General features: G+C 58.8%; 10 protein-coding genes across 13 annotated transcripts in view; 6 read left to right on the top strand and 4 right to left on the bottom strand.

Annotated features, from left to right (window-relative positions):
- The window catches only part of SDRG_12321 (hypothetical protein), a 6,299-nt gene extending 1,221 nt beyond the window's left edge, over positions 1 to 5,078 (bottom strand). The window contains exons 1-15 of one of the 3 annotated variants that reach the window (XM_008618389.1): positions 4,292 to 5,078; positions 4,097 to 4,236; positions 3,912 to 4,050; positions 3,487 to 3,870; positions 3,381 to 3,443; positions 3,196 to 3,331; positions 3,082 to 3,155; positions 2,827 to 3,033; positions 2,652 to 2,771; positions 2,439 to 2,602; positions 2,332 to 2,394; positions 2,188 to 2,280; positions 1,955 to 2,144; positions 1,809 to 1,906; positions 1,390 to 1,762 (exon numbers count right to left, since the gene is read on the bottom strand). In XM_008618389.1, the coding sequence (XP_008616611.1) occupies positions 1,411 to 1,762; positions 1,809 to 1,906; positions 1,955 to 2,144; positions 2,188 to 2,280; positions 2,332 to 2,394; positions 2,439 to 2,602; positions 2,652 to 2,771; positions 2,827 to 3,033; positions 3,082 to 3,155; positions 3,196 to 3,331; positions 3,381 to 3,443; positions 3,487 to 3,870; positions 3,912 to 4,050; positions 4,097 to 4,236; positions 4,292 to 5,032 (2,964 nt within the window). In that variant the 5' untranslated portion in view covers positions 5,033 to 5,078 and the 3' untranslated portion in view covers positions 1,390 to 1,410. Of the gene's footprint in view, positions 1 to 1,389; positions 1,763 to 1,808; positions 1,907 to 1,954; positions 2,145 to 2,187; positions 2,395 to 2,438; positions 2,603 to 2,651; positions 2,772 to 2,826; positions 3,034 to 3,081; positions 3,156 to 3,195; positions 3,332 to 3,380; positions 3,444 to 3,486; positions 3,871 to 3,911; positions 4,051 to 4,096; positions 4,237 to 4,291 lie in introns of those variants that run through there. The other 2 variants (XM_008618388.1, XM_008618387.1) reach the window with 2 other exon arrangements.
- An 873-nt stretch (positions 5,079 to 5,951) lies between these two features.
- Positions 5,952 to 8,532, bottom strand: SDRG_12320 (hypothetical protein; the record flags this gene model as incomplete). Its single annotated transcript, XM_008618386.1, has 6 exons — positions 5,952 to 6,993; positions 7,040 to 7,456; positions 7,509 to 7,910; positions 7,965 to 7,999; positions 8,055 to 8,250; positions 8,302 to 8,532. 6 exons carry the CDS (start codon positions 8,530 to 8,532, stop codon positions 5,983 to 5,985), a joined length of 2,292 nt encoding a protein of 763 aa, XP_008616608.1. The 3' UTR covers positions 5,952 to 5,982.
- An 86-nt stretch (positions 8,533 to 8,618) lies between these two features.
- On the top strand, positions 8,619 to 9,364 carry SDRG_12319 (hypothetical protein; the record flags this gene model as incomplete). Its single annotated transcript, XM_008618385.1, has 3 exons — positions 8,619 to 8,922; positions 8,976 to 9,054; positions 9,100 to 9,364. The coding sequence occupies 3 exons, from the start codon at positions 8,619 to 8,621 to the stop codon at positions 9,341 to 9,343; spliced, it is 627 nt and encodes a 208-aa protein (XP_008616607.1). The 3' UTR covers positions 9,344 to 9,364.
- A 384-nt stretch (positions 9,365 to 9,748) lies between these two features.
- Positions 9,749 to 10,984, top strand: SDRG_12318 (hypothetical protein). Its single transcript, XM_008618384.1, has one exon. It carries the CDS (start codon positions 9,776 to 9,778, stop codon positions 10,955 to 10,957), a length of 1,182 nt encoding a protein of 393 aa, XP_008616606.1. The 5' UTR covers positions 9,749 to 9,775; the 3' UTR covers positions 10,958 to 10,984.
- A 305-nt stretch (positions 10,985 to 11,289) lies between these two features.
- Positions 11,290 to 12,659, top strand: SDRG_12317 (hypothetical protein). Its single transcript, XM_008618383.1, has 3 exons — positions 11,290 to 11,400; positions 11,447 to 11,546; positions 11,592 to 12,659. Exons 1-3 carry the CDS (start codon positions 11,299 to 11,301, stop codon positions 12,563 to 12,565), a joined length of 1,176 nt encoding a protein of 391 aa, XP_008616605.1. The 5' UTR covers positions 11,290 to 11,298; the 3' UTR covers positions 12,566 to 12,659.
- Positions 12,660 to 13,396: 737 nt separating this feature from the next.
- On the top strand, positions 13,397 to 16,036 carry SDRG_12316. Of its 2 annotated transcripts, none has more exons than XM_008618382.1 (3): positions 13,397 to 15,489; positions 15,530 to 15,630; positions 15,683 to 16,036. In XM_008618382.1, exons 1-3 carry the CDS (start codon positions 13,429 to 13,431, stop codon positions 15,693 to 15,695), a joined length of 2,175 nt encoding a protein of 724 aa, XP_008616604.1. In that variant the 5' UTR covers positions 13,397 to 13,428; the 3' UTR covers positions 15,696 to 16,036. The 2 variants fall into 2 exon arrangements, with proteins under 2 accessions (XP_008616604.1, XP_008616603.1); XM_008618381.1 differs by having other exon boundaries at positions 15,676 to 16,036.
- Positions 16,037 to 17,480: 1,444 nt separating this feature from the next.
- On the top strand, positions 17,481 to 19,501 carry SDRG_12315 (hypothetical protein). The gene is made up of 3 exons (XM_008618380.1): positions 17,481 to 18,833; positions 18,899 to 19,146; positions 19,202 to 19,501. Exons 1-3 carry the CDS (start codon positions 17,831 to 17,833, stop codon positions 19,439 to 19,441), a joined length of 1,491 nt encoding a protein of 496 aa, XP_008616602.1. The 5' UTR covers positions 17,481 to 17,830; the 3' UTR covers positions 19,442 to 19,501.
- A 456-nt stretch (positions 19,502 to 19,957) lies between these two features.
- On the bottom strand, positions 19,958 to 21,066 carry SDRG_12314 (hypothetical protein). The gene is made up of 6 exons (XM_008618379.1): positions 20,823 to 21,066; positions 20,755 to 20,779; positions 20,594 to 20,710; positions 20,393 to 20,550; positions 20,274 to 20,345; positions 19,958 to 20,233 (listed from the first exon to the last, which is right to left on the bottom strand). The coding sequence occupies exons 1-6, from the start codon at positions 20,998 to 21,000 to the stop codon at positions 20,076 to 20,078; spliced, it is 708 nt and encodes a 235-aa protein (XP_008616601.1). The 5' UTR covers positions 21,001 to 21,066; the 3' UTR covers positions 19,958 to 20,075.
- A 137-nt stretch (positions 21,067 to 21,203) lies between these two features.
- On the bottom strand, positions 21,204 to 22,437 carry SDRG_12313 (hypothetical protein). The gene is made up of 2 exons (XM_008618378.1): positions 21,799 to 22,437; positions 21,204 to 21,751 (listed from the first exon to the last, which is right to left on the bottom strand). The coding sequence occupies exons 1-2, from the start codon at positions 22,387 to 22,389 to the stop codon at positions 21,341 to 21,343; spliced, it is 1,002 nt and encodes a 333-aa protein (XP_008616600.1). The 5' UTR covers positions 22,390 to 22,437; the 3' UTR covers positions 21,204 to 21,340.
- Positions 22,438 to 22,890: 453 nt separating this feature from the next.
- SDRG_12312 (hypothetical protein) lies at positions 22,891 to 23,712 on the top strand (the record flags this gene model as incomplete). The annotated part of the gene is made up of 2 exons (XM_008618377.1): positions 22,891 to 23,323; positions 23,374 to 23,712. The coding sequence occupies exons 1-2, from the start codon at positions 22,907 to 22,909 to the stop codon at positions 23,710 to 23,712; spliced, it is 756 nt and encodes a 251-aa protein (XP_008616599.1). The 5' UTR covers positions 22,891 to 22,906.

Genomic DNA, 23,712 nt, shown 5'->3' with positions numbered 1-23,712 from the left:
TAGCCGGGTCCTGCGCGATAGCGCAAACCACGAGCGTAGCGAGTGCACCCAGCGATAGCTGGGGTCCGAGCGGTCGGTTAATATGCTATGCGCGAGCGTAGCGTGTGCACTTGCGATAGTGCACGGCAGCGCGGTAGGATAATGTGCGCGATAGCGCAATGTACGAGCGTAGCGTGTGCATTTGGTATCGATGGGTCCTGTGCGATAGTGCGGGACCTGAAGCTTTGTTGCATTGTGTTAGGTCAAAGTATTAGGTCACTCTGTTAGGATCGCATCTGTGTTACGTTTGGTTTGCAGGTTTTTATTGCGCGCCACGCACGGAGCAGAAGATCAGGTCATAGTGGGGACGCCAGCTTCTGGGGCCGAGCGCAAGCGCGAGCAGCAGATGCGTCAAGCTGCATGCGCCCTGGCGACATCTACTCTGACCGAGGAGGCCAAGGAGCTCAAGCAGAAGATCACGGAGGCAGAGGTGACGGCAGCGAAGCAAGGCGTCGATGGCAACCGCCATTGCGACTCCTGGCGAAGCGTACGCGTCCATGGGGCCTGCCACAGTGGATGTGCTGGGCCTTCAAATCCGAGTAGCGATTCTTTAAACCACCTCATGAACGTAAAACATCGTGCAATGTTGATCATTTCGCGATGCTGCAGCAAGCTGTTGTGCGTGAAGCGTCCTGCTATGCAGTATTGGACCCGAGTGCTGAAATGATGCGAAGGTGGAAGTGGCTAAGAAATAACTCTTCCCGGTAACAATAACAACCCACATCTAAGCGAGATTGGGACGATGCAGCACCCTCACTGCACAATGGAAAATGAATTTGACTTTGTTTCCACTGGACCCCTACAAGAGTCCACCAGGTGCACCGCAGTTTCGTTTCCGGCTGAAGGCCGGCAGCGGTCCGCTGGGCATCGTAACGAAGCGGAGGTCCGTCCGTCGCACGCGTCCATCACACATTCGCCATGTGAATGCGTGTTTGCAGTAGGAAGGTACAAGAGCCCGTGAGGGTGGAAGGCATCCACACTGTCCAAGCTACGACACAGACATACCGCTAGGTTGCACGCGGCCCCGAAACCAAATTGGAATCAAAAAGCTCGATGGCACTCTGCGCAAACCTTCTACACGAATCAAACCACTGCGCAGAAAGACGGCTAGATGGCCCACCGGTACTATGCCCCACCTCAACCAGATAGACCAACCACACCCTGCCCCAAGAAAACCCGAGGTTTGGGGCAGGTACGTTGAAACTCAATGCACATGACCCCGTCCACCGACGAGTCCAAACTACGTCACACGTAGTACGCGATCCCACCGCTAGATTGCACGCTACCCCAATGCAAAACCTCAACCAAAAAGCTCGACCAAAACCTGCCCCAAGAAAACACGAGGTTAACCCCAGTACGATGCGCTTGTATTTACGACAGTAGACTTTCGGAGAGATCATTTGTCGCGGCCGTCGTTGCCACCGAAGGCGAACCCTCTGGCTGTTGCCCCAACCGGTTAAAGGCGTCGCGCAGCTTGGCGGTTCGCAGTGCTTGGATCCGGTGCAGCACCGAGAGCATGTGGAGGCCGACGTCGTACGGGTTGATGTACGCTTGCGTTGGGCGAGCGTGTACGAGGGCTTCCATCTCGCTCAAGCTGTGCGCGTGAAACAGCGCGCGTGAGAGCTCCATCGACTGCTGCCGCCGCAGCTGCGTCGTTGGCGCCTCGACGTCAACTCGACTCGGATTCGTCTCTGTCTCGAGGGCGCGGTACACCACGACGCGCCTAGTTGCGTGTGCACAATATGGACAAGATTGGTCCAGTTTCGCACCAGTAGACAAAGACACCGAGTGTGGCGCACGTCAACAGCACGAGTGCCAGCCATTGGTTGGCGTTGCCGACTTGCGACAGAATGCTCGTCATCGCCAGCTAACGAAAACCATGAGCGGCTCCATCATGCACCGTGAAATCATCTACTTCAAAGAGGAGGAGGCAGACGAGGGCGAGCGAGTACGCAGCGCGAGCAACGTTGCCGCGGCCCGGCGTCGTGGGATGCACGTATACAAAATTGTACTTGGAGACATAGTACTTGGCAAAGAAGAAGACGGCCGCGCATGGCACGAGGTACGGCGACAGCACCGAGCCCAGGAGCCCAATCGTAAAGACGCTAGGTACATGACAATATGTACATGTTAGCAGGAATGTAGTACCTCAGTAGAACGGCATAGTCGTAGCCAAAGTAAAAAGGCCATGGCTCGCGCGCGGCGTGGACCTCATCCGTGGTGACCGCTCGGGAAATGACCCTAATGGTTCAAGTCGACTTTGGGACTGTAAAACGAGCAAAAATGGACTACCATGGCTGGTAAAACAATTTTTCGCCGATACGAAGCAGCTGCGTGAGCGACCCGAGGCAGGTCCTAGACCGTTTCTATAGCGAGACCGTGTAGGGGTAGGGTCGTACAGTTGCAGAATGTAGCCGACAAAGAAATTGCTGCACAGCTTGTACAGAAAATCGTTGACGTACTTGACTTCCCGGGACGACGTGCCACCAAACGCCACCTGCGACGAAGACTTTGTCGCGGCGTACACAGCCGTAACGCCGATCGATGGAAACAAAATCGAACTCTAAAATCACAAAATCCGACAAATCAGATCGGAGAGGAAAAAATCGTACGAGAAAGAGGTAGGCAAAGCCTTTGGAGAGAAAGCTGCGCATGCGGCGCGACTCGGTGAACCACGGTTCGAGAAACGACACGTAAAAGAGCACCGTGAGCAAGACCCAGTTGACGCACACCTACATAAAGATGTGTATATCAGGCAATAGTTTCCAACATTCATCGTGACTGCACCAGGAAGAGCGTCGGCAAGTACGTATGGAGAAACCCGGCAAAGAGCGAGTCGGGCGTCAGGACCCGTGCATACACGTCGCTGCCTGGCTGCAGGTTGAAGTAGAGCAGCACCGACGCCGGCGTCGAGAAGAGCAATAGCAGCACCACCGTGAGCGCATGGTACAAGCCAAACTGGCAGAAACGACGGAGGGACTGTGGACGATACGTCTATACCAATCTTCGATAGTACGTTGGCGTGGATTGAACGCTGCGTACCATTTTAGACCACTTGAGATCGTGCGGCTCGGGCGCAGGATGCACCACAAGGTCAGTCAGGTGCCGGGCCAAGCCTACGATATGTGAGCCATTATCGAGACAAGTTGTCTCTACGGGACGGGCCGGACGAGTCGACGGTGGCGCGGCGCGGCCGGCGGCGGCACAAGGTCGCGGCGGTCGACGCCACACACTGCGATAAGGGTGCTTGTGTCTGTCGAAACCGGTCCAGAAATTGATCGCGGGCGCGGTTCTGAGCCAATCAGACCAATCAGATCGTAGACATTCTGTCGCAAGCCCACCGAGTTGAAGACGACAAACGCCGCGCCCGTGCCCGTGCGGCGTGCATAGCTGTTTAAAATGTCCTATATATGCGATGACGTCATCGATTTCCATGATCAACTATACCTCGGGGACGGCGGCGAGCTGGGCGCGCAACGCAGTGACTTTGGCCAAAATACGAGGCGGCACCATCTCATTCGCCTCATCGTCGCCGATGACGTCAGCCTTGGGCGAGCCACCGCTGTCGGAGAGCAGCGGCTCTTGCAGCGGTCGCGAGGCGGCATCCCGACGGGAGCGACACGGCCGGCGCGCAAGGTAGTCAAACCAAATGTCTGTTGGCGACGGGCAGCATGCGCCGCCAGGGCAGTAGCGCAGCCAAGGCGAGAGCGTCAACGACGGCGACATGTAGATGGCTTCGAGGCGCTGGAGGTCGTTGCGCCAGTTCATGCGCTGTCCCAAGACGGTATACACCTTGCTGAGATCGGCGACAACGGTGACTTGATCGATGTCCTAGCACACAGATTCATTTAACGAGACTTGAGGCTTTGTACCTCTGGGTAATCAGCAAGAAACCACTGCCGCAGCTCATGGCGCGTCACGTCCAGTGGCAAACCGGCTTGGATAAAGACGCTGCGGGGGCCGATCAGCGTCGTGTCGTTCATGTGTAAGTACTCGAGCCGGCGGTTCTGCCTACAAAATATGTTGACTCGGAAGAAGCCTCTATAAACTACTGTACCGAAACACAAAGAAGAGGACGGCGCCGGCCGTGAGGTAGCACATGACGACATGGCCCCAAAAGTACGGGCTTTGCACTGGCACGTTGGCGATCGTGGCTTGCTGCGACGACGTTGTCGGCCCGTCGCCCGATACAAAATTCTATACAAATACAGTGTATGAAATACTGGATGCAAGTGCAAAGTGGGCGTCGTACGATCGGCAAGAGGAGCGCGCAGCTCAAGATTGTGAGTGCGCTAAAGAGCTTGGCTGCGTCGAGGTTGAAGCGCAAGAAGAGCGCGGCGTCGACGCCGCACGCGTCGACAATGTACGCGTCATCGCAATCGAGGCGCCAGAATCGGCGTCCGCGCTCCTGCCACGTGGGCGCCGCCAGCGGCGACGGCATGGCCTCGTCGCTTCGGAACGGATCAGGCTCAAAGACGCCTTCGATCGGGGCGCCCCAAAACCACAAGTCGCGCTTCGCACCGCGCCGCCAGAGGAAAATACCGACGCCAGCGACCACGAGGGCTACGTTGATGCCAAACTGCGATAGCGTGCTCTGCCACTGGTCGTTGACGATGAATACGACGAGCGTTTCGGCGCTGAGCTCGTACGTTGTGTTGCCCGAGACAAGCGACACGAGCTTGTAGCTCAGTGGGTACCGCCCGGGCAACGCGCCCGTGATGGTAAAGTTGACGTTCGTTTGGCCTGTCCGCAGCACCAGTGGCGACGGTGCGATCGTTGGCATCGCGCGCGTGTCGTTGGCCGACAGCGAGAGCGCGATGAGGAGGTCGTTGGTCACGTTCGCCGGCGACCAGATGGATGCATTGATGTGGTCGTTGACAAAGCCGTAGACGCTGCCACTGGGGACATGCAGCGTCACGACGTCGGCAGCGGCGAGCGCCACCACCATTGCCAGCAGCGTCGGTAGCATGGCCCGCGTTCTGTGCAGCGCCATGGCAACGGCGAATGTGATGGAATCGGCCAATAGCACGCTTTACCCGGTTGGTATTTTAGCCAATCAAACGGAAGAAGGCTGACTAGACCAGATGGGCGGCAATCATCGCCATCGCATCGGACTAACGTTAGACCAACCAAGCAATTCGTCTCAAGAGCCAGCGTGAGGGACTTGCAATTCAGTTGTCGACTTTCAGCAATGCGTCGGCGGCGCCCTTACGCTTGAATCCATTTTGTACGATCTCTCACCGATGGCGTAAGGTTGGAGCCTGCCGTGGGTCGGAAGTTATACCCGGAGCAACCATTGCGCTGCTATATGCTCGCAACACAATGCTATATACCTGTACTGGGCGCGCGGCTGGGTCTTCGCCAACATCCAGAGACAAAGCGCTCTTTTGGTAATACTTGTTGGTCGACCACACCACGATGACGTGGCAGCACGTGGGACAATCCCGACCGAAAAACTCCTTTAAAACATAGTGCAAGGGCTGAATTCAAGAGAATTTTCTTAATCCGGCGTCGTCGTTGTCAAGGCAAAGGGAAGACATGCATGCACGAGTTAGCGCGCAAAACTAGAGACGTCACATGACACGGACGGCGTCACGCCCGCCTGTGGGCAGCTCACAGTAGTTGGCATCTTCGTCCGAGTATCGCTCGATCTCTTCAAAATCGCACATCAAGGGCAGGTGGCGCTTGGTGGCTTCGGTTGCCAAATGCGACCAGCCCGGATCCAAGAAGAGGACGACGCCCGTCGCAAGTGCTTTCAGAGGCGCCTTGTACTCGTCGTCACTGAACTCCCGACCAAGTTGACCGCGACACCCGACACTTTCCGGACGACGAGAAATCCAAACAGCGAGACCTGAACCTCAAATGAGCTACCGGAAATTCATCCCCAACAAACACAGTTAATGAGTCTTTCGAAAGCGTAGAAAATGCTATATTCACACGCGCCTAATGGGCTGCTTCGTCAAAGAGCGAGTGCGACATGAGCTCGAGTTTCCTGGCGACGCGCTGGTCGTCCTCGTAGATCCCGTTGCCAATCACGTCTAACGTGAGCGCCGTCGGACTCAGCGTCAACGACATGGCGCGAGGTGCCGATGCCCGTCGGTCGTCGGGCTTGGGCATCGCCTTTGGTCGCAGCCGCGCGCCCAGTGCCGTCACCTTGGCTTTTGCGCGGTGCCACCCGTACCCTCGTTTCTTGGGCGTCTCGACAACCGGCTCAAACTCATCGACGGGCGTTGGGTCGATCGCGTTTTTGAGTTGCGTCACGCGGTCCGCAACGTGCGCGGGCGTCTGAAGCGCGTCGAGCCATGCGGTTAAAATGCGTCGCTGGATCGCGTCCAGCTCGTCGGCATCGATGGCTTCGCTTTCGTACAGCTGCGCGGTTGTCTCGAGGTGTTGTCGGACCGAGATTGTCGCGTCCGACGCGTCACTGTCTCCGTCGTCGTCGTCGTCCGACGACCGCGGTATCCGAAAGTTCTTGCGCACCGACTCGCCGAGCTTGCGGATCGGGGACTTGGGCGGGGACGGCATGGGCACGAGGCCAAACCGGCGTCGGGACGACGTCACCATGGCTTTGGACGGCGTCAGCTTTTGCTCGCGCAGCGCGGCCTTCTTGGACTCACGGGCATCAAAAGCTGCGTGAACCGAGCTCAAGTGGACATCGCGGGCCGACGAGAGCTCGGGTGGCGGCAGTTGGGCCCACAGCACACTGCACATTTCCAAAAACGACGAGGCCGTCTCGGGCGTCGCCAACGAGCTCAAGAAGAGCTTGAGCCGCCGTAGTACAACGCCGGCTTCGCGCTCGAGCGTAAGCTGCGGCGAGAGATGCAGCAGGATCGCCAGCGCCGTCACGAGCGGAATGCGTGACGCGCTCTGCGCCGATGGTGCGGCAAAGACCGCGGCCAGCAAGCGCTGGTAAAACGGAGCCGGTGCGCTGGTCACAAAGCACGTGACGAGCCACTAGGCATTGCCACTTTGCACTTGCAATTTCATAGGGGTAGGGTACCGCGGTGCAGAGCACTTCCATGTTGAGGCCGAGCGCGGCCAAGTGCTGGCTCAGGTACGGATCGTTGCGTAACAGCCATGACTGGAGAAGACTGCAGTCCGTGTGCAGACCGGCCATCGAGTGCGTATGGTACTCGGGCAAGACGTCTTCGAGGAGGTAGACCAGCGCCCAAAACGCCTTCTCTTCGTCCATCTTGGCCGACGATAGGAGCACGGCCGCGATCTCGTTCATGCCCTGGCAGTACCCAATGCGCGGACACCGAATCGCAAAGCTGGTGAGGACGCGCGTGAGCGCCGGTCCGGCCTCGGGTGGTACGACAAAGGTGCGTGGGATGTCTTTTTCAATGCTGGCTTCAATGTCCGAGAACGCTCGTGGCCGGTGGTGGAGGTACCGCGCACAGCTCGCGCCGTCCCGAGCCTACTTAGCCACGTATATCGTCAAGACAAGAGCAGAGCGAGGTAGCGCCGACCGGTGGCCACGGGTGCAGCGTTGGCGCGAGGCTCAGTGTGGCCGCCTCGGTGGGCCGCACAAAGAGCCGGCCGCTCGAGAGTTCATCTGGTGGCGACTGGAGGCGCAGCGGCGGGAACGGTGCTTTGATGTAGCCATGCAGCGTCACGGCAACGTCAAGGAACGCCTTCGCGATGGCCTCGTCGCCAAGCGTCACGGTGCAAAAGTGCCGGAGGACGACGTGGAAGCTCGGCGCGTCGGCCACCGAGAGGAGCGCGTCACCAAGGTAGAGGAAGAGCGCGGCGCTGAGCGAGACGAGCCACTTGGACCGGGCGCGGGAGGTCACAGCCTCAGCGAGGACCCAGGTGTAGACGTGTCGGACGATCGTCGGGTGCAACACGTCGACAAAGAGGCGGTAGCTCCACTACACACACAAGAGTTCATTATGCTCCTGCACACACCAGGCATCGAGGCGCACCGAGGCCAGCACGTCGGGCAAGGCGACGTGGATCGCTAGAGCACAAAGATGAGCGGCGACGATAGGACGGCAGGAAGAGGCTCGGTATACCGGCGAGGTGCGGGCCGAGCCGCGGGTCAAAGTGGTGCACAACGCCGTAGACAAACTTCCAGTCGTTCTCGAGGCCAACCATTGCGCTCGTAAAGTAGTCGGGCACGAGCTGGTGCACGAGCACGTGCAGCATACGCCCAGCTACGTCCATGTTCGTTGTCCATTGCAGGAGGACGTCGCTGACACGGCCAAGGCCCTACGATACGCGTCGTCAAGAGGATTCATCGCTTTGTACGAAGCCGCCTACGTGCATGTACTCGATGTGGAATTGGTGCGGCGTGGCGAAGAACGGTGCGAGCATGCTCGCGCTGGCTTGCAGCGACGACGTGGGCGTGGCCACCTTGACGGACGCCACAAGCACCGGCCATGCATAGCAGCAGTCGGCCAGCGAGATGAAGTCGGCGCCAAGCAGCGCCTTGGCGACGGCCATCGCGTCAATCGCACCGTTCTCGGTCGCTCGCTTGAGCTGCGTTAGCATCGTCACGGCTTTGGCAAGCGAAGAGACCGGGCTTCCGGATGATTGGGCACGTTACCAGAAATTATCCGGATTCGGACCATTCCACCATGGCCACCTTCAACGACAAGGTTACCGAGCTCCTCGCGGCCCTCGATCGCATCGACCTCTCGCGCGAAGCGGGCACGCTCGCCAGCGACTACACGCGCCCAGTGCGCTTCGCCAACCCGGCGAGCCCGACGCCGGAGTTTGCGACGCCGGCGGACGAGGCCATGCCCTGCGACACGGCCAAGCATCCAGGCGACGACCTTGACAGCGACGAGAGCGACGACGAGAACGCGCCGCCCGTGCCCGACGAGCTCTATGGTGAGACCCTGGACGACGAAGATGAGGTCTACGTCAAGGAGAACCTGCGTACGTGCGACGACGACGTGGCTGTCGCGTCTCATGCCATAGACCTGTCATAGGTGGCGCGTCGGACGCACCGAAGGACGCTGCGTTGAGCTGCCCGTGCTGCTTTCTCGTCGTCTGCTATGCCAGCCAACGGTACGACTGTCACCTTGCTGCCGGATGCGATGGAAATATTGCTAGGCACGATCGCTACGAGACGCAGTACCGTTCGGAGAAGCCCGTCAACTGCCGCGTCCAGAAGGAGACTGTCTACTACTACGAGCAAAACAAGCTGCAGACGTCGTGCAGCGGCAGCGACGACGAAGCCTACTACGCAGTCGTGTGCTCCGACTGCCAAACGATCGTCGGCGTCAAGCCCGTCGCCACCGCGCCCGGGCAGCCCGCCTACACGCACTTCTTCCAGGTGCTTCCCAGCCATATTTAACTGCGCTTTTCCCAGTCCCTATGAACCCTATGGTTGATGCGCTCGGCTCTTGCTCACGTCCTGCCGCAACGTTCGGACGTCTGCAGAGGAGTGAGGCGGTAGCGCCGTGGGATTGTACCGATCGACCGCATCGACGGTCGCCATGACATCCTCGTTCAGGCTTGTCCCAGAATAGACACCGCAAAAGTCCGAATTTCACTGGAATTCGGCATTTCTGCCCCACGCCACCAACGAAGCACGACGTTTGATTGGCCAAAATGCAATCAAATTGTGGCCGATTGTGAAGCGCCGTGGGGATCTTCAGAACATCGCATCAGCCGACCAATCAAAAGCGCGTATCTCGGTGACGCGTCGTGTGATTGGACGAAAGGCCAGACGGGCCGGTCGATGTAGCATCCCATTGAGCGGACTTTGACTTTTGCACCGACGACGATGGCGGCAAAGGCTGGTGCCATCGCGTTCGGCTGCGCGCTGCTGCTGGGCACAAGCACGACCCTCTCGTCCAAGTTTATGTATGGCATCCAGAGCGTCGGCCTCGAAGCGACGCCCAAGCCCTTCGAGAAGCCGCTCATGCAAACGTTCTTCATGTTTGTGGCCATGGCGCTCGCGCTGCCCGTCTACTTTGTCTACCAGCTGTGCCTCCCAAAGGATAAGCGCCAGCAGCTCCGCCTCGACGCTGCGCTCAAGCTCTGCATTCCCGCGGCTGCCGACCTCGTCTCGACCGCGCTCAACTGCGTCGGCTTGCTCTACGTCAATGTGAGCTTTTACCAGCTTGCGCGGTGCACGGTCATCATCTACGTCGCGTCGCTCAAGGTGCTCTTTCTGCACTTTGTCATGACGGGCTACATGCGCCTCGGTATCGCAATCAACGCGGTCGCCATCGTTGTCATTAGCGCGTCGGCGCTTGCCGGCACGGAAAACCTCGGCGACACGATCATTGGCGTCAGCGTCATGCTGCTCGCATGCCTCTCGACCGCGCTGCAGTACGTAAGCGAAGAGTACTACATGAAGAAGGGCGCCAAGACGGCCGGTGTGACCGAGGTCTCGAACCCGCCCATGGTCGTCATTGGCATGGAAGGTCTCTGGGGCTCGCTGCTCATGCTCGTGCTTGTCCTGCCGCTCGCGTACGTGCTTCCGGGCGCCGACAACGGCCGCATCGAAGACTTTTTCGACTCGATTGAGATGATGACCAACAGCGCGTCGTTGCGGCAGGTCTGCGCGCTCTACATCGTCTCGATCACGGGCTTCAACATTGCGTCCATCTACGTCACGTACTTTCTCGACTCAGTGTGGCGCTCGATCCTCGTCAACTTTCGCCCCGTCGCGGTTTGGCTCGCGAGTCTCTTTACGTACTATGTCGCGACGACGCACGAGTATGGCGAGCCGTGGACGCCGTGGAGCTGGCTCCAGCTCGGCGGCATGCTCCTCCTCTTTTACGGCACGGCCGTCTACAACGCCAACGTCCGGCTTCGCTGCTACGACTACACACCGCCGATCGAGAGCGGCAAGGTTGGCGAGAAGCGCCTCAGTGTCTCAGCGGCCTCGAGTGACTCGGAAGCCGAGCCCGAGAAGATCCCAACCGCCAAGTCGAACGACACGGTGCACATGGTCTGAACAAATATATTGTGTTTGTGCTCTCGACGTGGTATCCATGCTCAGAATGCAAATGACAGAGACGACTGGTTGACCCGAGACGCAGCACACGTGAGCACCACCCGCGCTGTATCAAGGACATGCATTCCTGTACTTGATACTTTCATGGTCCTCGTCCATCTCGCCATCATCTTTCGTGTTGGGTCTGCCGGCGCGCACCAAGGAACCGTCCTTGAGTTGAAGTGGGTCATTTATCCGGACGCTAGTTCTGGTATACTCACATCCAGATATATGGTCTCTTCAACTGGAGTGGCATCCGGTTGCGATGGCTCTAAGATCTCAGTTTGCATTTGACCAGATCGATGAGAGGAGCCTCCGCACCGAGCGCGCGGACGAAGCGCGCGGCGGCGTTTTGCTTTTGCTTGGCGCTCATCATGGGCACGGGCTCGACGCTCTCGAGCAAGGTCGACCCGAAGCCGCCATCACCATCCAGCTCATGGCGCGTCGTAGATCATGTATGGCGTCGAGAGCATGGGCCGCGACGGCACAGTGCGCCACTTCCAGAAGCCGCTCATGCAAACCTTTATGATGTTTGTCGCTATGATGATTGGTAGCTAGCGATGTTTTTGGTCGTGTGCTCATTCACGATGGCTAGCCATTCCGTTCCATGTGCTCTACACGCGGCTCACCAAGCAGAACGACCCGCCGGTGCTGACGCGCCACAGCGTGCTCATGCTCGCGTACCCGGCCATGGCCGACCTCGGCGCGACTGCGCTCATGAGCATTGGGCTCATGTACGTGCCTGTGAGCACGTTCCAGCTCGTCCGGTGCACGATCATCGTGTTTGTGGCCGTGCTCAAGGTGCTCTTTCTCCAGTTCAAGCCCACGGGCTACATGCGATGCGGCATTGGACTCAATGCGATCGCGATCCTCATGGTGTCAGCGTCGTGCTTTGCCGAGGAGAAGGAGTCGGGCGACGCGCTGCTCGGCGTCGGCATCCTCCTCATCGGGTGCCTCATCACCTCGTCGCAGTATGTGCTGGAAGAGACGGTCATGCGGCGCAAGGACATGCCGCCCATGATGGTCATTGGCCTCGAGGGCGTGTGGGGCACGCTGTTCATGGTCGTCGTCGTCTTTCCGATCGCATTTCTCTTGCCGGGCCGCGACAATGGCCACGCCGAAGACGTCCTCGACTCGCTGACGATGATGGCCAACAGCGCGACGGTTCGATACCTCTGCGCCTTTTACATTGGGTGCATCACCGTCTTCAACGTTGCGAGCATCTTTGTCACGTACCTTCTCGACTCGGTGTGGCGCTCGATCCTTGCCAACTTTCGTCCGGTCTCGGTCTGGTCGATGGACCTCGCGCTCTTCTACGTCTTTACGAGCGGCGTCCTCGGCGAGCCGTGGTCGAGCTGGAGCTGGCTGCAGTTTGCAGGCATGCTCCTGCTCTTCTTTGGTACCGCGGTGTACAATGGCAACATTCGCCTCCGCTGGTTTGACTATGCGCACCTCGACGACGTCCAAATGATGCTCACGGAAGAGTCGGCGCTGGCCATTGAGCTCTCCAACAGCCCCGGCTACGGCTCGCGCCTCAATACGCACCGCAAGCCTTCGAAAGCCGTGTAGGCGTAAGCACTTGCTACGTCGAGTGCAACGAGTTGATCTATGGATCGTATGAACTTCCCGTCACCATTATACTAGTACATCCCGCGTGTCACAACTACGTCTCGTTTTTGGGGTGGTTTCGACGACCAAGAGGTGGTTAGGTTAAGAGGGTATAAGGTTTGCAAAGGAGGTTGGGATGGCGGGGGAGAGGGAGCAAAGCTGTTGGACTGTAGCGCCAAATTGGTCAACGAGCGCATCATTTGAATATTGTCATAATTTTGCGAATTATTGTCGCTAACGTGTGACAGAAAAGAAACATTTTAGGACACTTTTATGACAAAATTTGGGGAGAAAGTTCACCTCCATTTGCACGGGTACGGGTGACGGCCTGCGGCAGCGAGTAGGCCCCGTGCGTCGCAGGAACGTCGTTGCATGACATAAGAGTGGTCACGCCAGACGTCGTTCGACACCAGGCGGCGAGGCGAGGCCGGACGATGTGCGTCGGGCAACTCGTAGAGTTGGCGGCAGAATCATCAACGACAGAGTTGATGGAGCGGTATAAGTACGAGAGTACCGGCACTGTCTCGTTTTCACACTATTTAGATGCGACTGGGATGGGTCGACAAGAGGAATGACAATGTTATCGCCTTGCACACGTCGTTGTTCCACGAAGAGGTAGATTTCTCTACGTTCATATGCACACGAGACCTCACAAGTGACTGTGTGAGATGTGGTGGGCGAATGACGACTGCAAGGTCATACAGCTACACTATTATTTGGTCTTGATACAGTATTTCAAATCGTACTTAGCGAGAAGGCTCGTTGTATGCTGCATGTTGGAGGAGACACTTGCTGGTTTTCTGACCACTGCCAGACGCGTTCCCATGACGGCTTCCGCGACGTCGCCGGCGCACGGCGGCAGCGAGCGGGCCGAGACAGACTCGACTGCGTACACACAACTGCCCAGCACGACACAGCCATCGCGGGCGCCCGATCGCGCAACGACCAACGGCTGGACACCGAGCCAGAGCCTGTCCGCGGCCACGCCCGCCATGCGACTGGCCAGCGAGCGCGAAAGCGCGACGACAACAACAACAACTGCCAAGTGGGACCCGCAAGACCTGTTTGCCAAAGACGAAGACTCTACGCCCACGCAAGCGACCAAGAACGGGGTTGTTGCAGTCGCCCAGGTGCAACTGCAAGGCGGGCTGCGGCGAGCGTCGTCGTTGTACGAGTCGTCTTCGGCAGAGCGTGGCGGATGGCCCGTGCTCTCGTCAGCGACGCTCCACCGTCCGACAAACGAACGCCCGACCACCGACGGGCTTGAACTTGCACCGGGCGCGCCGCCGACCGCGTCGGACAAGGCAGCAACAAGCGCCGAATCCTCAACTCTCGGCAGCGACACCGCGCTTGGCGCAACTCAGACAGCGAATTCTTCCGTTGTCGGCGAAACGCCCTCGATGGACGGTACCGCGACTTCAAACCGAGCGACGGACGCCGCGACGACGCCTGCGCCGTCATCCGCTGCGTGGGGTGCGTCATCGTCGGTGCCGAGCACCAAGTCATCACAGAGCTACTCGCCCGTCACTACTCCCGGCGCCTGGGGCGCACCAGAAGTCACTCGCGGTCCGGCGACGGGCAACAGCGGCTGGGGTGGTTCGTCGACGAACGAGCTGAGAAAGGCGTCGGGCTGGAACACTCCCTCTGCAAGCAGCACGACATCGTCGTCTGGCTCGACACAAGCTCACGCACCGACACGGACGCCGGCCGCCGCGACGGTAGCATCGAGCGGTGGCTGGAATGCGCCACCATCCAGCACCACTGCCGCGTCCAGCTGGACGGCGCGGCCGAGTAGTGCACGTGACCCGACACCGGCACCATCAACAACAACGGCCACCTCTGCAACGAAAACGTCGACGAGCGGGTGGGGCGCACCGACGTTGACGACCGACACGAACGCAACACTGGCGACCGGTGGTTGGGGCGCTACACCTCTCGCTTCCAGCGCGACCACGACACCTGCGGCAGTGGCTACCAGTTCGGCGTCGCGCTCAGGGTGGTCGCCGAGCCCGGTCAAAGACGCGACGAGCGGTGCGCCGCCAGCTTCGACGACTGACGTTGCTAGCACCAAGCCGACGCAAGCGTCCGGCTGGGATCTGAGTCCGGACCGCCCGGTTGTAGCGCGAAGCGTGGGTGGCTGGGGCGCACCGAGTGCAGCGCCAAGCACACGCAACGTCGGTGGGTGGGGCGCCGACGTCAAGAAGGACGTGCCTAGTGACGCGGCTCGTGGCAGTGGGAACGGTCCGACGGCGCCGCGCTCGGACGCGACCGGTCGCCGTGACGACGGCGCGTCAACATGGAACGTATCGCGACGCTACGACGATGGCCGCAATGGTGGCCGTGGCGACGCAGGTCGCGGGCGCTACGGCAGCAGTCTGCCCAACGGTGGTCGTAGTCCGCCGCGCAACAACGACTACCGCAGCCACGACCGGCGTAGCCAGCCCCGCGACTCGCACAGCTCTGGACGGGGTGGCCGAGGTGGTCATTATGGCAGCCGCGGTAGCGACAACGGTCGTAGTCCTTCTCGCAATAGTAGCCGCGACAACAGACGCAGTTCTTCTCGCCACGGTAGCCGCGACGGCGACAGCTATGGCAACGCTGGTCGAGGCGGCGGTCGTGCACCGAGCTATCCGCCCGAGCGTCGGGGTCGTAGCCGGTCCAAGAGCCGTCATCGTGACGCGAGTGCGTTGGATGCCAAGCGGTTCAAGCGGGAGTCGTCGTACCAGGCACCGCCGCTCCATGACGACACGCCGTCGTTTGAATTTGGCGGCGGCGAGTCGCCACGCCGCCCCGAGCCCCGGCTCGCCGAAATCAACGGGCCGCCGTCGCCACCGTCGTCGTACCCGCGCACACCGATCGTGGCCCGGCGTGCGTCGCCTGTCCCGGTACGCTCGTGTTCTCTGAGTCTCGTTCTCAGTCTTGTAGATCACGCCGGCGAGCGAGTGGTTTTTTGCCGTGACGTTGGGCAAGAAGATGGTGCAGTGCCGAGCCATGGCGACGGGGCTGCCCTTTACGCGCCAGCCGTTGTACGTCCATTTTTGAGTTTGAGGTTGAGGTTGATGGACATGTAGCCCGCAGGAAGTCAACGTGACACAGCTGCCCAAGCTCAAAGAATTTGCTAATTTCATGCACTTGGACTCGAAGATTGAGTGTCCGCACTGGATCTACGAGATGCTGCCGCTCTCGCCGACAGACGGCCTGCCGTACGAAGAGCTCAAGACGTACCTGCTGCAACGCCGCGCCGAGCCCGTCGCGGGGATGTCGCTCGACATTCCGCGCTACAAGGTCATTTTGCTCCCACCGGGCGGCGAAGCCCGGCAACTCGGCTACATTGGCCACAACATGATCGCTGTCATCCGTCGAAACAAACACAAAAAATAGTCGCGTACCCCTAATCCTATATCCCGTCGATGCGTTCAACCTAGACTGTCGAACGATAGCATTCCTGTCGTCCCAGCTTGCCACGCTGAGGCATCTACAATGGATCGCGACTGCAAAAAGAATGCCAGCGAGTAGCGAGACCCTAACCTCGCTCCTCAGCGTCGCGCCCATGGTATCTCGACGGACAACGCTCGACATCTCGGTCCAAGCGTCCGACGTCCCGACACTGCGATCACTTTTGGAGTGTCCTAGTTGCACGCAGCTACGCTCGCTTCTTCTCGACTGCAATCACGGTGACATCAGTGCACTCTTCGATGGACTATTGACGTCGCCAGCGCTGGACGACCTCGAGCTGTGTCGTAGCTGCTTTGATCTGAGGACCGTGCAAGAGACCGAATGGGTCCTCATACATGTAGCACACAACATGTAGTAGAGTTGGTGGAGCCACTTGAGAGGAGTCGGTCACATATCCAGCGGCCAGGCGTCTACTGGTGGGCATGCTGTTGACAACAGCGTCATCCACAAGCTAGTATGCATCACTCGCTTTAGCAGCAAAAATGTATGTAGTCCAAAATGACGTGGCGGCGCGTCGTTGATGTTCGCAGTCCATTTCATCCAATCAAATCAGTTCTTTCCAACCCTTCGAAAGGATCACACAGTTGCAGTCGGTGCTGCGAATGTCTTGGGTCAAGAGTCCATGCTCTCGCTTTGCCTCTCTCTGGGCTGCGCAAGTCCATAAATCACGCCATACCGGTATCAGGTGCCAGCACCTCGCTCGCAGGAGGTAGTTCTACGTCCCATCAAATCGAGATGCACGTGCCACTCAAAATTTGAACAGGCGCAAGCTCCCGTAGGCCCAGCGATGGGTGCACCTTGCCCTTGCGCCATTTATACTCCTGCGCGTCGACCGACGTGACACGGTGCACACCACGTATTTGCAATCAAATCGGCTTCCAAAGATTCAACGTCCTAGCTATCAGAATTTGTGCGTGTCCTTGGTCAACCAAACGCCGCCAGCGAGGCTACTATGCTCACGGGATGGCGTGCGTCGATTACAAACCGGCGCTGGACGCTCAGCTAACGGCTGCTCCGAGAATCGCATGAGCGATCATCGCAGCTCAGGCGATATGCGTGCGCATCACCGTGGGACGCGACTTGAAGTTGGCCTGCGTCACCGACTACGACGACACATCTTCGAAAACGCCAACCGCCGTCGTGCCACCACACCGCGCGACCTTGGCCCTCGTCTAGCACGCCGCACCAACAAGCAACCAAGAGCTTTGAGTAGCAACTCTTTGCTAATGTACTCGCCTTGACCATGGTTCATCCATAGTCCTGTAAGAACAACCAAGATTCAGAGGGATTCGGGTTGATGTTCGTAGTCGAATCGCCGGCCACTGCGGAACCAGGATCGACGACACAGCCTATCATACCGCACGCCTTCACCAGCTGTGTCCCTTCCACCCATTGCTCCCCAACGTTTGGCGTCCAGCTAATCGGCAAGACGGCCCGCCGTGTCCACGTTGCCTTTGCCTTCACGAGCCCCAAGTGCAATGTCGTGACTGCTGGAAAGGTCGCACTCGCATCCGGATATCCGGATACGGCGCCAAAAGACGCGTGATTGGGCAAACACGGCGTCTCGAACGCGCAGCGCTTGTTCCGGCGGAACGCGCGGTGCCAAGAGCATTCGATTGCGTGCGCTTAGCCCCACGTGGCCAACCGGCACAGTCGGTTCGATAGCTCTCGACTAAACCTACGAGCTTGCTGCCCAGCGCCAAAGCCCACTGCTACTGGCGTCAGTAGCCGCGTGCACATCCCACTCCGCCGCCGCCGCCCCACTCCAGCATGGCGATCACTTTGAAACTTCCCCGCATGGCGCCGGTGCCGGAGTCGCACCGCCTCCTCAAGCCGTCGGCCACGCCGGCGTATGCCTCTGTGCGCGCGACGAGCCCGACCGCCGACGACGACGCGTACGACCGCGACTGCGAGCGCGGCGTGCCCATCGTGCTCCGGCACTCGGCGTCCGGGCTCTACTCGCCGACGCACAATGCCGCGCCGCGCATGTTTCCGATGGCGTCGCACGCGTCATTTGGCATGCTCGTGGCCATGACGTTCATGACGCTCTTCATGTCGGTCGTTGGCGCTGGCATGCTCAGCCTCCCGTACGCCTTTGCGACCGCGCCGTTTTGGCTTGTGCTATCCAGCTTGGTGTACGTCGGTCTCTCGATGGCGTTTAGCGCCGACACGCTTCTGCGCGTCCACATTGCCACGTCCCTCTCGACTTTCAACGCGCTTGCGTACGCCGCGCTGGGTCCGTGGTTTTGTCACGTCGTGTCGCTCAGTACGATCCTCGCAGTCTTTGGCGCGTGTGTCGGGTGCCTCGAGATCGTGCACGACCTTGCGCCGTTCTTGCTTGCGCTCGTCGGTGTGCCCGCGTCGCAGCATGCGCCGACAATCGTGCTCTGTGTCTTTGTCGCCATCATGTACCCGCTCACGTTGCTCAAGAAACTCACCGCGCTTCGCTTCTCGAGCTACATTGGCTTTGGCGCGTCGCTCTACCTTGTGGTTGCCATCTGCGTCGCAAAGGCGCAGCGCCCAACCGCCGTGATCTCGCCCAAGACGGAGACGCCGCCGGTCGTGCTCACGACCGCGCACCTCATGTCCATGTTCAACTACGCCTTTGTGATGCACCTCAACGTCATTCCGCTGTACGACAATCTGCGACAAGCGACGCACGAAAGCCGGCACACGCCCGGCGGCAGCTTTATCTACCCGGACGCCTCGAAAGTCATGACGCGCATCGTGTTTGCCATGTCGACGGTCTGCGTCGTTATGTACAGCCTCTTTGGTACGAACGACATCAGCGACGACGCAGGATGACCGCTCGAATCTTATGCATCTTATTCGTCGTAGGCTACAATGCACATGCCATGTACGGCGACGCGACGAACGGCAACATTTTGCTCAACCTCGAAGGCGAAGCGCTCATGGCCCTCCCGCGCGTCGCAGTACTGGCGACGATCCTCTTTTCATTTCCGCTGATTTACCACCCGCTGCTCATGCTCTGCGAGTCGTTCACGATGCATATTGTCTACCAGCAGCACCCAACGTCGCCGACAGTCCACGCTGCGTCGCGCCCAGCCCGCGCGCTCGCGTCAATTGTACGTGTTTTGTGCCAAGTTGATATCTTGATACATTTGGCTGATATTTTCAAAGGCGCTCATGGGCTTGCTCTTGTTTGTGGCGGCGGTCATGCCCGGCATTCAAGTGACCTTTTCGCTCACAGGCGCGAGCTGCGTGACGCTCATCTGCTACGTCTTTCCTGGCGTGTGCTACCTCAAGCTCGTCCCAGACGCGCCAATGTGGCGCAAGGTCGTTGTCGCCGGCGTCATGGTCGTCGCGTCGGTCGTCGGCGTCATTGCAACCGTCCTCGTTTGTTCAGGAACTGCGTTTTAGCTTCTCACTTCTCGAGCTTTTATCTAACTATCAAAAATCCCACCTCGTTTTGACCTGGTCTGCGACTTGGCGACGTTGGTGACATCTTGTACAGTACATACGTTGGACTGCAAGGCGTCGACAGAGCTCCATCAACGCACAAGCCTCCGTTCGCACCTTGTGCGATACCCGAGTGGGTTGTTGTTGTTTTGAAGTGAGTCGATTCAGGTAGAATTTACACTGAACTGTTTTGGACTTTCGACTCAGAGCGTGATGTGCTGGACGGCAGCAGCGGCGCGGCTTCGCCGTGTTGAAGGCGAGGTGTATGGAGGGCGCAAGCCGGGACCAAGTGGTCACGAAGCCAGGCGTCCCAAGTGGCTAATAGGCGACGGACCGCTAGTCATTGGAAGTAGGGTCAGCTACATGCAAAATGGCGAGCCAGCTGTTCCATTTTGAAGGCAAACTCGGACCTTTTGTACTAAGGTTACATTTAGTGAACCAGTCGACGGCCGTGCGACAACTACGTATGTATGTAAAGGCAATTTGGAAGAAGGAATTCATGAAGAGACTGCCATGACGCTGTTACGTGTGCGGTTTGTGCAAGCAGAAAAGTCAGATTTGGACAAAGTTGGTCCATCTTAGCGAATGTTAGGACTTAGTGGCCGACACGCGAGGCGACAAAATTGGACGACGCGTTCTGCATCGTGACCGTGAGCACGAAGACGAGGTACACGATCCACGCAAGGTTGAAGAGCTGAAACCACTTCATGTTCTTCTTCCCAATGCACTTGCCCATCCACGGGCAATGGTGGTCTACGCCATACTTACTGTACGGTCTAAAGACTTGGCGTACCGTATTTCTCGATACAAACGCCGCAGTCGTCGCAGTGCTCGGTGCCCCGGAACTGGTGCACATCGCAAATGTCTAGTCGATGTGTGAGCGACCAACCCGATTTGAAAAGAAATGGCAACCGCAATAGCTGCACGTGGCAAGGATGGCCGGGTCCGATTGTGTCGTGCCCCGGGCCACGATACCCGGGTCCGTGCACGTGGTTTGGAAGAGAAAATAGCTCGTGGCCGCGGCCATGCCCAGCGACGCTAGCGTGTACCAAGCGTCAAGCTCCGCGCACCTAGGACGAGCCATGAGGATCACGAGAAGGAGACGACGCGTACTGCTGCCCAATAAATAGGATGGTCGACACAATGATGAGCCCGAGCGTGACGAGGACGCCGATCCAGTGCGGGCCTACGAGCATGAAGGGCCGCGCCTCGCGGACGACGTAGCTTTGTCTACGCTCGCGTTAGCCTTGTCACGCCTCGATGGCATCGTGTACCCGATCTTGCGGTAGTTGCACCAACCTACATGCATGCCATGAGCCCGAGCAGTCGGCGATAGACGTACAAAAGCATCGGCACGGATCCGTCGGCGTCATGTACTCGTCGTCGCTGAGATCATGGGCCGACGAGCTGCCCATCGTCATAACGAGCGCGTCTTCCTCGTCCTCATCGATCGTTGCACGGTCGTCGAGGCCGTACTCCTCGTCGGCGACGCCATCTTCGACGCTCTTCCCGGCGGCCATCGTGCTTGCAATGTCCAGACGGCCGTTGTGGCCAGCCGAAGTTCGAAGAAGACAGAACTTCGATCGAAGATTGAACCTTGAAGCTATTCGCACGCAACTCGACCAGGATATTTCCGCCAAGTCTTGCTCGCTCTTTCGTTTCTCAATTAAACCTTAGAGCTCAACCTATTCTTGAAACTCTTGGAGCTCCACCAACTATTTGAGTTTGACCAATTCTTGGAGCATAGCAATTTATGGAGCTAGCCCAATCTCGTGACCCAGTAGCCACAACAAGACGAGAGCGAAGCTTCGTTTCGAGGAGGTCATACAACAGCAAAGGCACACACTATGGCAACGACGTCTACGCGTCGCTCGGGTCCATCTCCTGGTAGGCGCCGCCGTGGTCGGCCTCGTCGCGCAGCTTCTTGCGGCGGATAAAGAAGGCTGCGGCCGCAATGACCGCGACACCGGCAGTCACGCCGATGCCAACGCCGACTTTGCCGCCGGTCGAAAGCCCACTCGACGTCGATGTCGCCGAGTTTGATTGCGTCGACGCGCTAGGTGCCATCGCTGCATATGCGCTCGCTGTGATGCACTTGGACGGGTTGTTGCAGAGGTATCCGGACGGGCACACGGCATTGCCTTGATGGCTGCCAAACGACGCGCTCTTGGTCAGCGTCGCGTCGCCTGTCGCGAAGAAGCTGTCGGCGTCCGACGTTGTCGGCTTGAGCTCGCAGACGTACGACGCGCCGGATTCAAATGTTGTGAGCGGCTACACACTAAAATCACACCTGCAATGGGCAGTATACAAAAACGTACCTGCGCCGTGCAGCCGCAAGACGATGCGCAAGCAACCGGTTGAATGCTACCTTGGACGTTCCATCCGTTGCAGTTGGTCGAGCAGCGCGGCGCCATCGCGCTGTTTGCCAACAGTCCGTTGAAGAGGGCGTCGACGCTTGCTTGGGGCGGCGAAGCGCCGACGCCAATGAAGCCCAACATGTCGATCGCACTCTTGTACGTCATCGCATCAACCTCGGTCTTGACGTTGCTGTTCAAGTACGTGCAGGTTTGGACTGGCTTGTGGCTGTTGCGGCACGCGCCACCGCAGCACACGTCAGCGCCAACGCAGTACTGGACATTGACGCCGTTCATAACCTGGCGCGTCAGCGAGGCGACGCACGAGCCGACGCCCAAGATCGACCTGTGCCCGCATGGCGTCGAAGCCGAGCACTTTTCGCACTCGGGGTGCGTCTGCAGCACCGAGTCGACGTTGATGACGTTGCCAGCGTAGTTGAGTGCGCCTTGGCCGCGCGCGTTGAGGACATGGTCCACATACGACGTCGCAACCGACGTGGCGTCGCCCGCTGCAAACGACGCAAACGTGAGGAGCAGCGTCGAGAGGCGCAGCATGGTCGAGGCGAGAAGTGTCGTTTCGAAAAAAAGGCGTCAAGCGCCGCGCCCCTTGAAGATCGACTGGCTAAACCCACGCAGTTTATGGACCTGTCAGTCGACGACACACCGAGGCAAGAGGAAGGGCACTGCATTCGCTGATAACAAGACATGGGCGTCCTGATCAATAGCCTCGCATTTTTCGAGTACACCTATGGTAGCTGTAGTGCCAGTTTCTCTCAAAGTGCTTTCTCAAACGTCAAACTCAAAGTGCAATCTCAAGAAAGCTGCGCAACCGGAGACTCGGTACTTTTATGTGCGCTGGATCTTGTGCTTATAGACAAAGCGTATAACTGGCAAGCCCAACGGCCGAGACGCATTTCGCCAGAGCAATTAATTCGATCGGCCTGCCCGTTGAACGATGTCCGACGTGTGACCTGTGAAATATAATACCCATATAGTCTCAGAGGTATCGAAAAAGGAAGATCTTCCGGGTTCGAGATTTGCAGCCTTTCTGCATTTCTGCATTTCAGATCTGATGGAGACGACCAAGCCGGCGCCGTCGCTGCTCAAGCGCCTCACCAAGCGCGTGCTCGTACAGCCCACCGTGCGCTTCGGCCTCGGCGCGGCCTTTGGCCTCTCGACGGCCGTCGCCGTCTGCTTCTTCCCATTCCCAAAGGGCAAACTCATGAGCGCCGCGTTCGCGCCCTTCATGCTCGTGTTTGCCTACCTCCTCGAAAAATACTCTGCCACGTCCGTGTGTCTGCCCGCGACGTGCCTGCGCATCTGGCACGGCAAGACGAGCTTCCTCGCCGCGGCGACGGTCTACCTTGGCATGTACGCTGGCGCGGCGTACATCACGCGCCAGCTCCAAGGCGCGATCGCGTCGTCGCCGACCAAGGACCAAGACCACATGGCGCTCTTTAGCGAAAAGCTCTTTTTCGAGATGCAAGACGTACGATCTGCCCACTCGCTATTGCTACAGTTTGATGGTCCTGCGTGTAGACGATCGAATCGCGCCTCAAGCAGACGGCCATCATCACAGCGTTTTTCTATGCACTTGACCATGTGCTCGTCCAGGCGGCGCTGCATGTCTTTAGCTTTGTCTGGCTCGTCTTGCTGCCCGAGATGAACCCGGCGATTGCGATGGCGTTTCTCGGCCACAGCGACAAGCTCCGCGGCGACGACCTCGCGCGCTTCTGGGTCAACTCGGTCTTCCTTGTGCTCGTGTGCATCCTCGGCCTCCAAGTCGCGAAATGGGGTCTCGCCGCCACCAAGGCAGGAATGACCAAGTGGAAAGAGCACTCGAAGAAGGCGACACTGCGCAAGCCAAAGCGAGCGTAA

Source organism: Saprolegnia diclina (assembly GCF_000281045.1).
Source record: "Saprolegnia diclina VS20 unplaced genomic scaffold supercont1.48, whole genome shotgun sequence".
Taxonomy (NCBI): domain Eukaryota; phylum Oomycota; class Saprolegniomycetes; order Saprolegniales; family Saprolegniaceae; genus Saprolegnia; species Saprolegnia diclina.
The sequence above is the reverse complement of the archived record's forward strand: the minus strand, read 5'-3'. Positions and strand labels throughout refer to the sequence as shown.

Bases quoted from the DNA above. Each gene is read 5' to 3' on its own strand.
- SDRG_12318 (XM_008618384.1), top strand. From the start codon at position 9,776: ATGGCGGCAAAGGCTGGTGCCATCGCGTTCGGCTGCGCGCTGCTGCTG.
- SDRG_12313 (XM_008618378.1), bottom strand. From the start codon at position 22,389: ATGCTGCGCCTCTCGACGCTGCTCCTCACGTTTGCGTCGTTTGCAGCG. The intron at 21,752-21,798 runs GTACGTTTTTGT...TTTAGTGTGTAG, and splicing joins CTTGCGGCTGCACGGCGCAG to CCGCTCACAACATTTGAATC.
- SDRG_12317 (XM_008618383.1), top strand. From the start codon at position 11,299: ATGAGAGGAGCCTCCGCACCGAGCGCGCGGACGAAGCGCGCGGCGGCG. The intron at 11,401-11,446 runs GTCGACCCGAAG...GGCGCGTCGTAG, and splicing joins GCTCGACGCTCTCGAGCAAG to ATCATGTATGGCGTCGAGAG. The intron at 11,547-11,591 runs GTAGCTAGCGAT...CACGATGGCTAG, and splicing joins GTTTGTCGCTATGATGATTG to CCATTCCGTTCCATGTGCTC.
- SDRG_12314 (XM_008618379.1), bottom strand. From the start codon at position 21,000: ATGGCCGCCGGGAAGAGCGTCGAAGATGGCGTCGCCGACGAGGAGTAC. The intron at 20,346-20,392 runs GTTGCCATTTCT...CACATCGACTAG, and splicing joins TGCCACGTGCAGCTATTGCG to ACATTTGCGATGTGCACCAG. The intron at 20,234-20,273 runs GTACGCCAAGTC...AGTATGGCGTAG, and splicing joins CGTTTGTATCGAGAAATACG to ACCACCATTGCCCGTGGATG.
- SDRG_12315 (XM_008618380.1), top strand. From the start codon at position 17,831: ATGGCGATCACTTTGAAACTTCCCCGCATGGCGCCGGTGCCGGAGTCG. The intron at 18,834-18,898 runs GTACGAACGACA...TATTCGTCGTAG, and splicing joins CGTTATGTACAGCCTCTTTG to GCTACAATGCACATGCCATG. The intron at 19,147-19,201 runs GTACGTGTTTTG...ATATTTTCAAAG, and splicing joins CCCGCGCGCTCGCGTCAATT to GCGCTCATGGGCTTGCTCTT.
- SDRG_12316 (XM_008618381.1), top strand. From the start codon at position 13,429: ATGACGGCTTCCGCGACGTCGCCGGCGCACGGCGGCAGCGAGCGGGCC. The intron at 15,490-15,529 runs GTACGCTCGTGT...TCAGTCTTGTAG, and splicing joins GGCGTGCGTCGCCTGTCCCG to ATCACGCCGGCGAGCGAGTG. The intron at 15,631-15,675 runs GTACGTCCATTT...ATGGACATGTAG, and splicing joins CCCTTTACGCGCCAGCCGTT to CCCGCAGGAAGTCAACGTGA.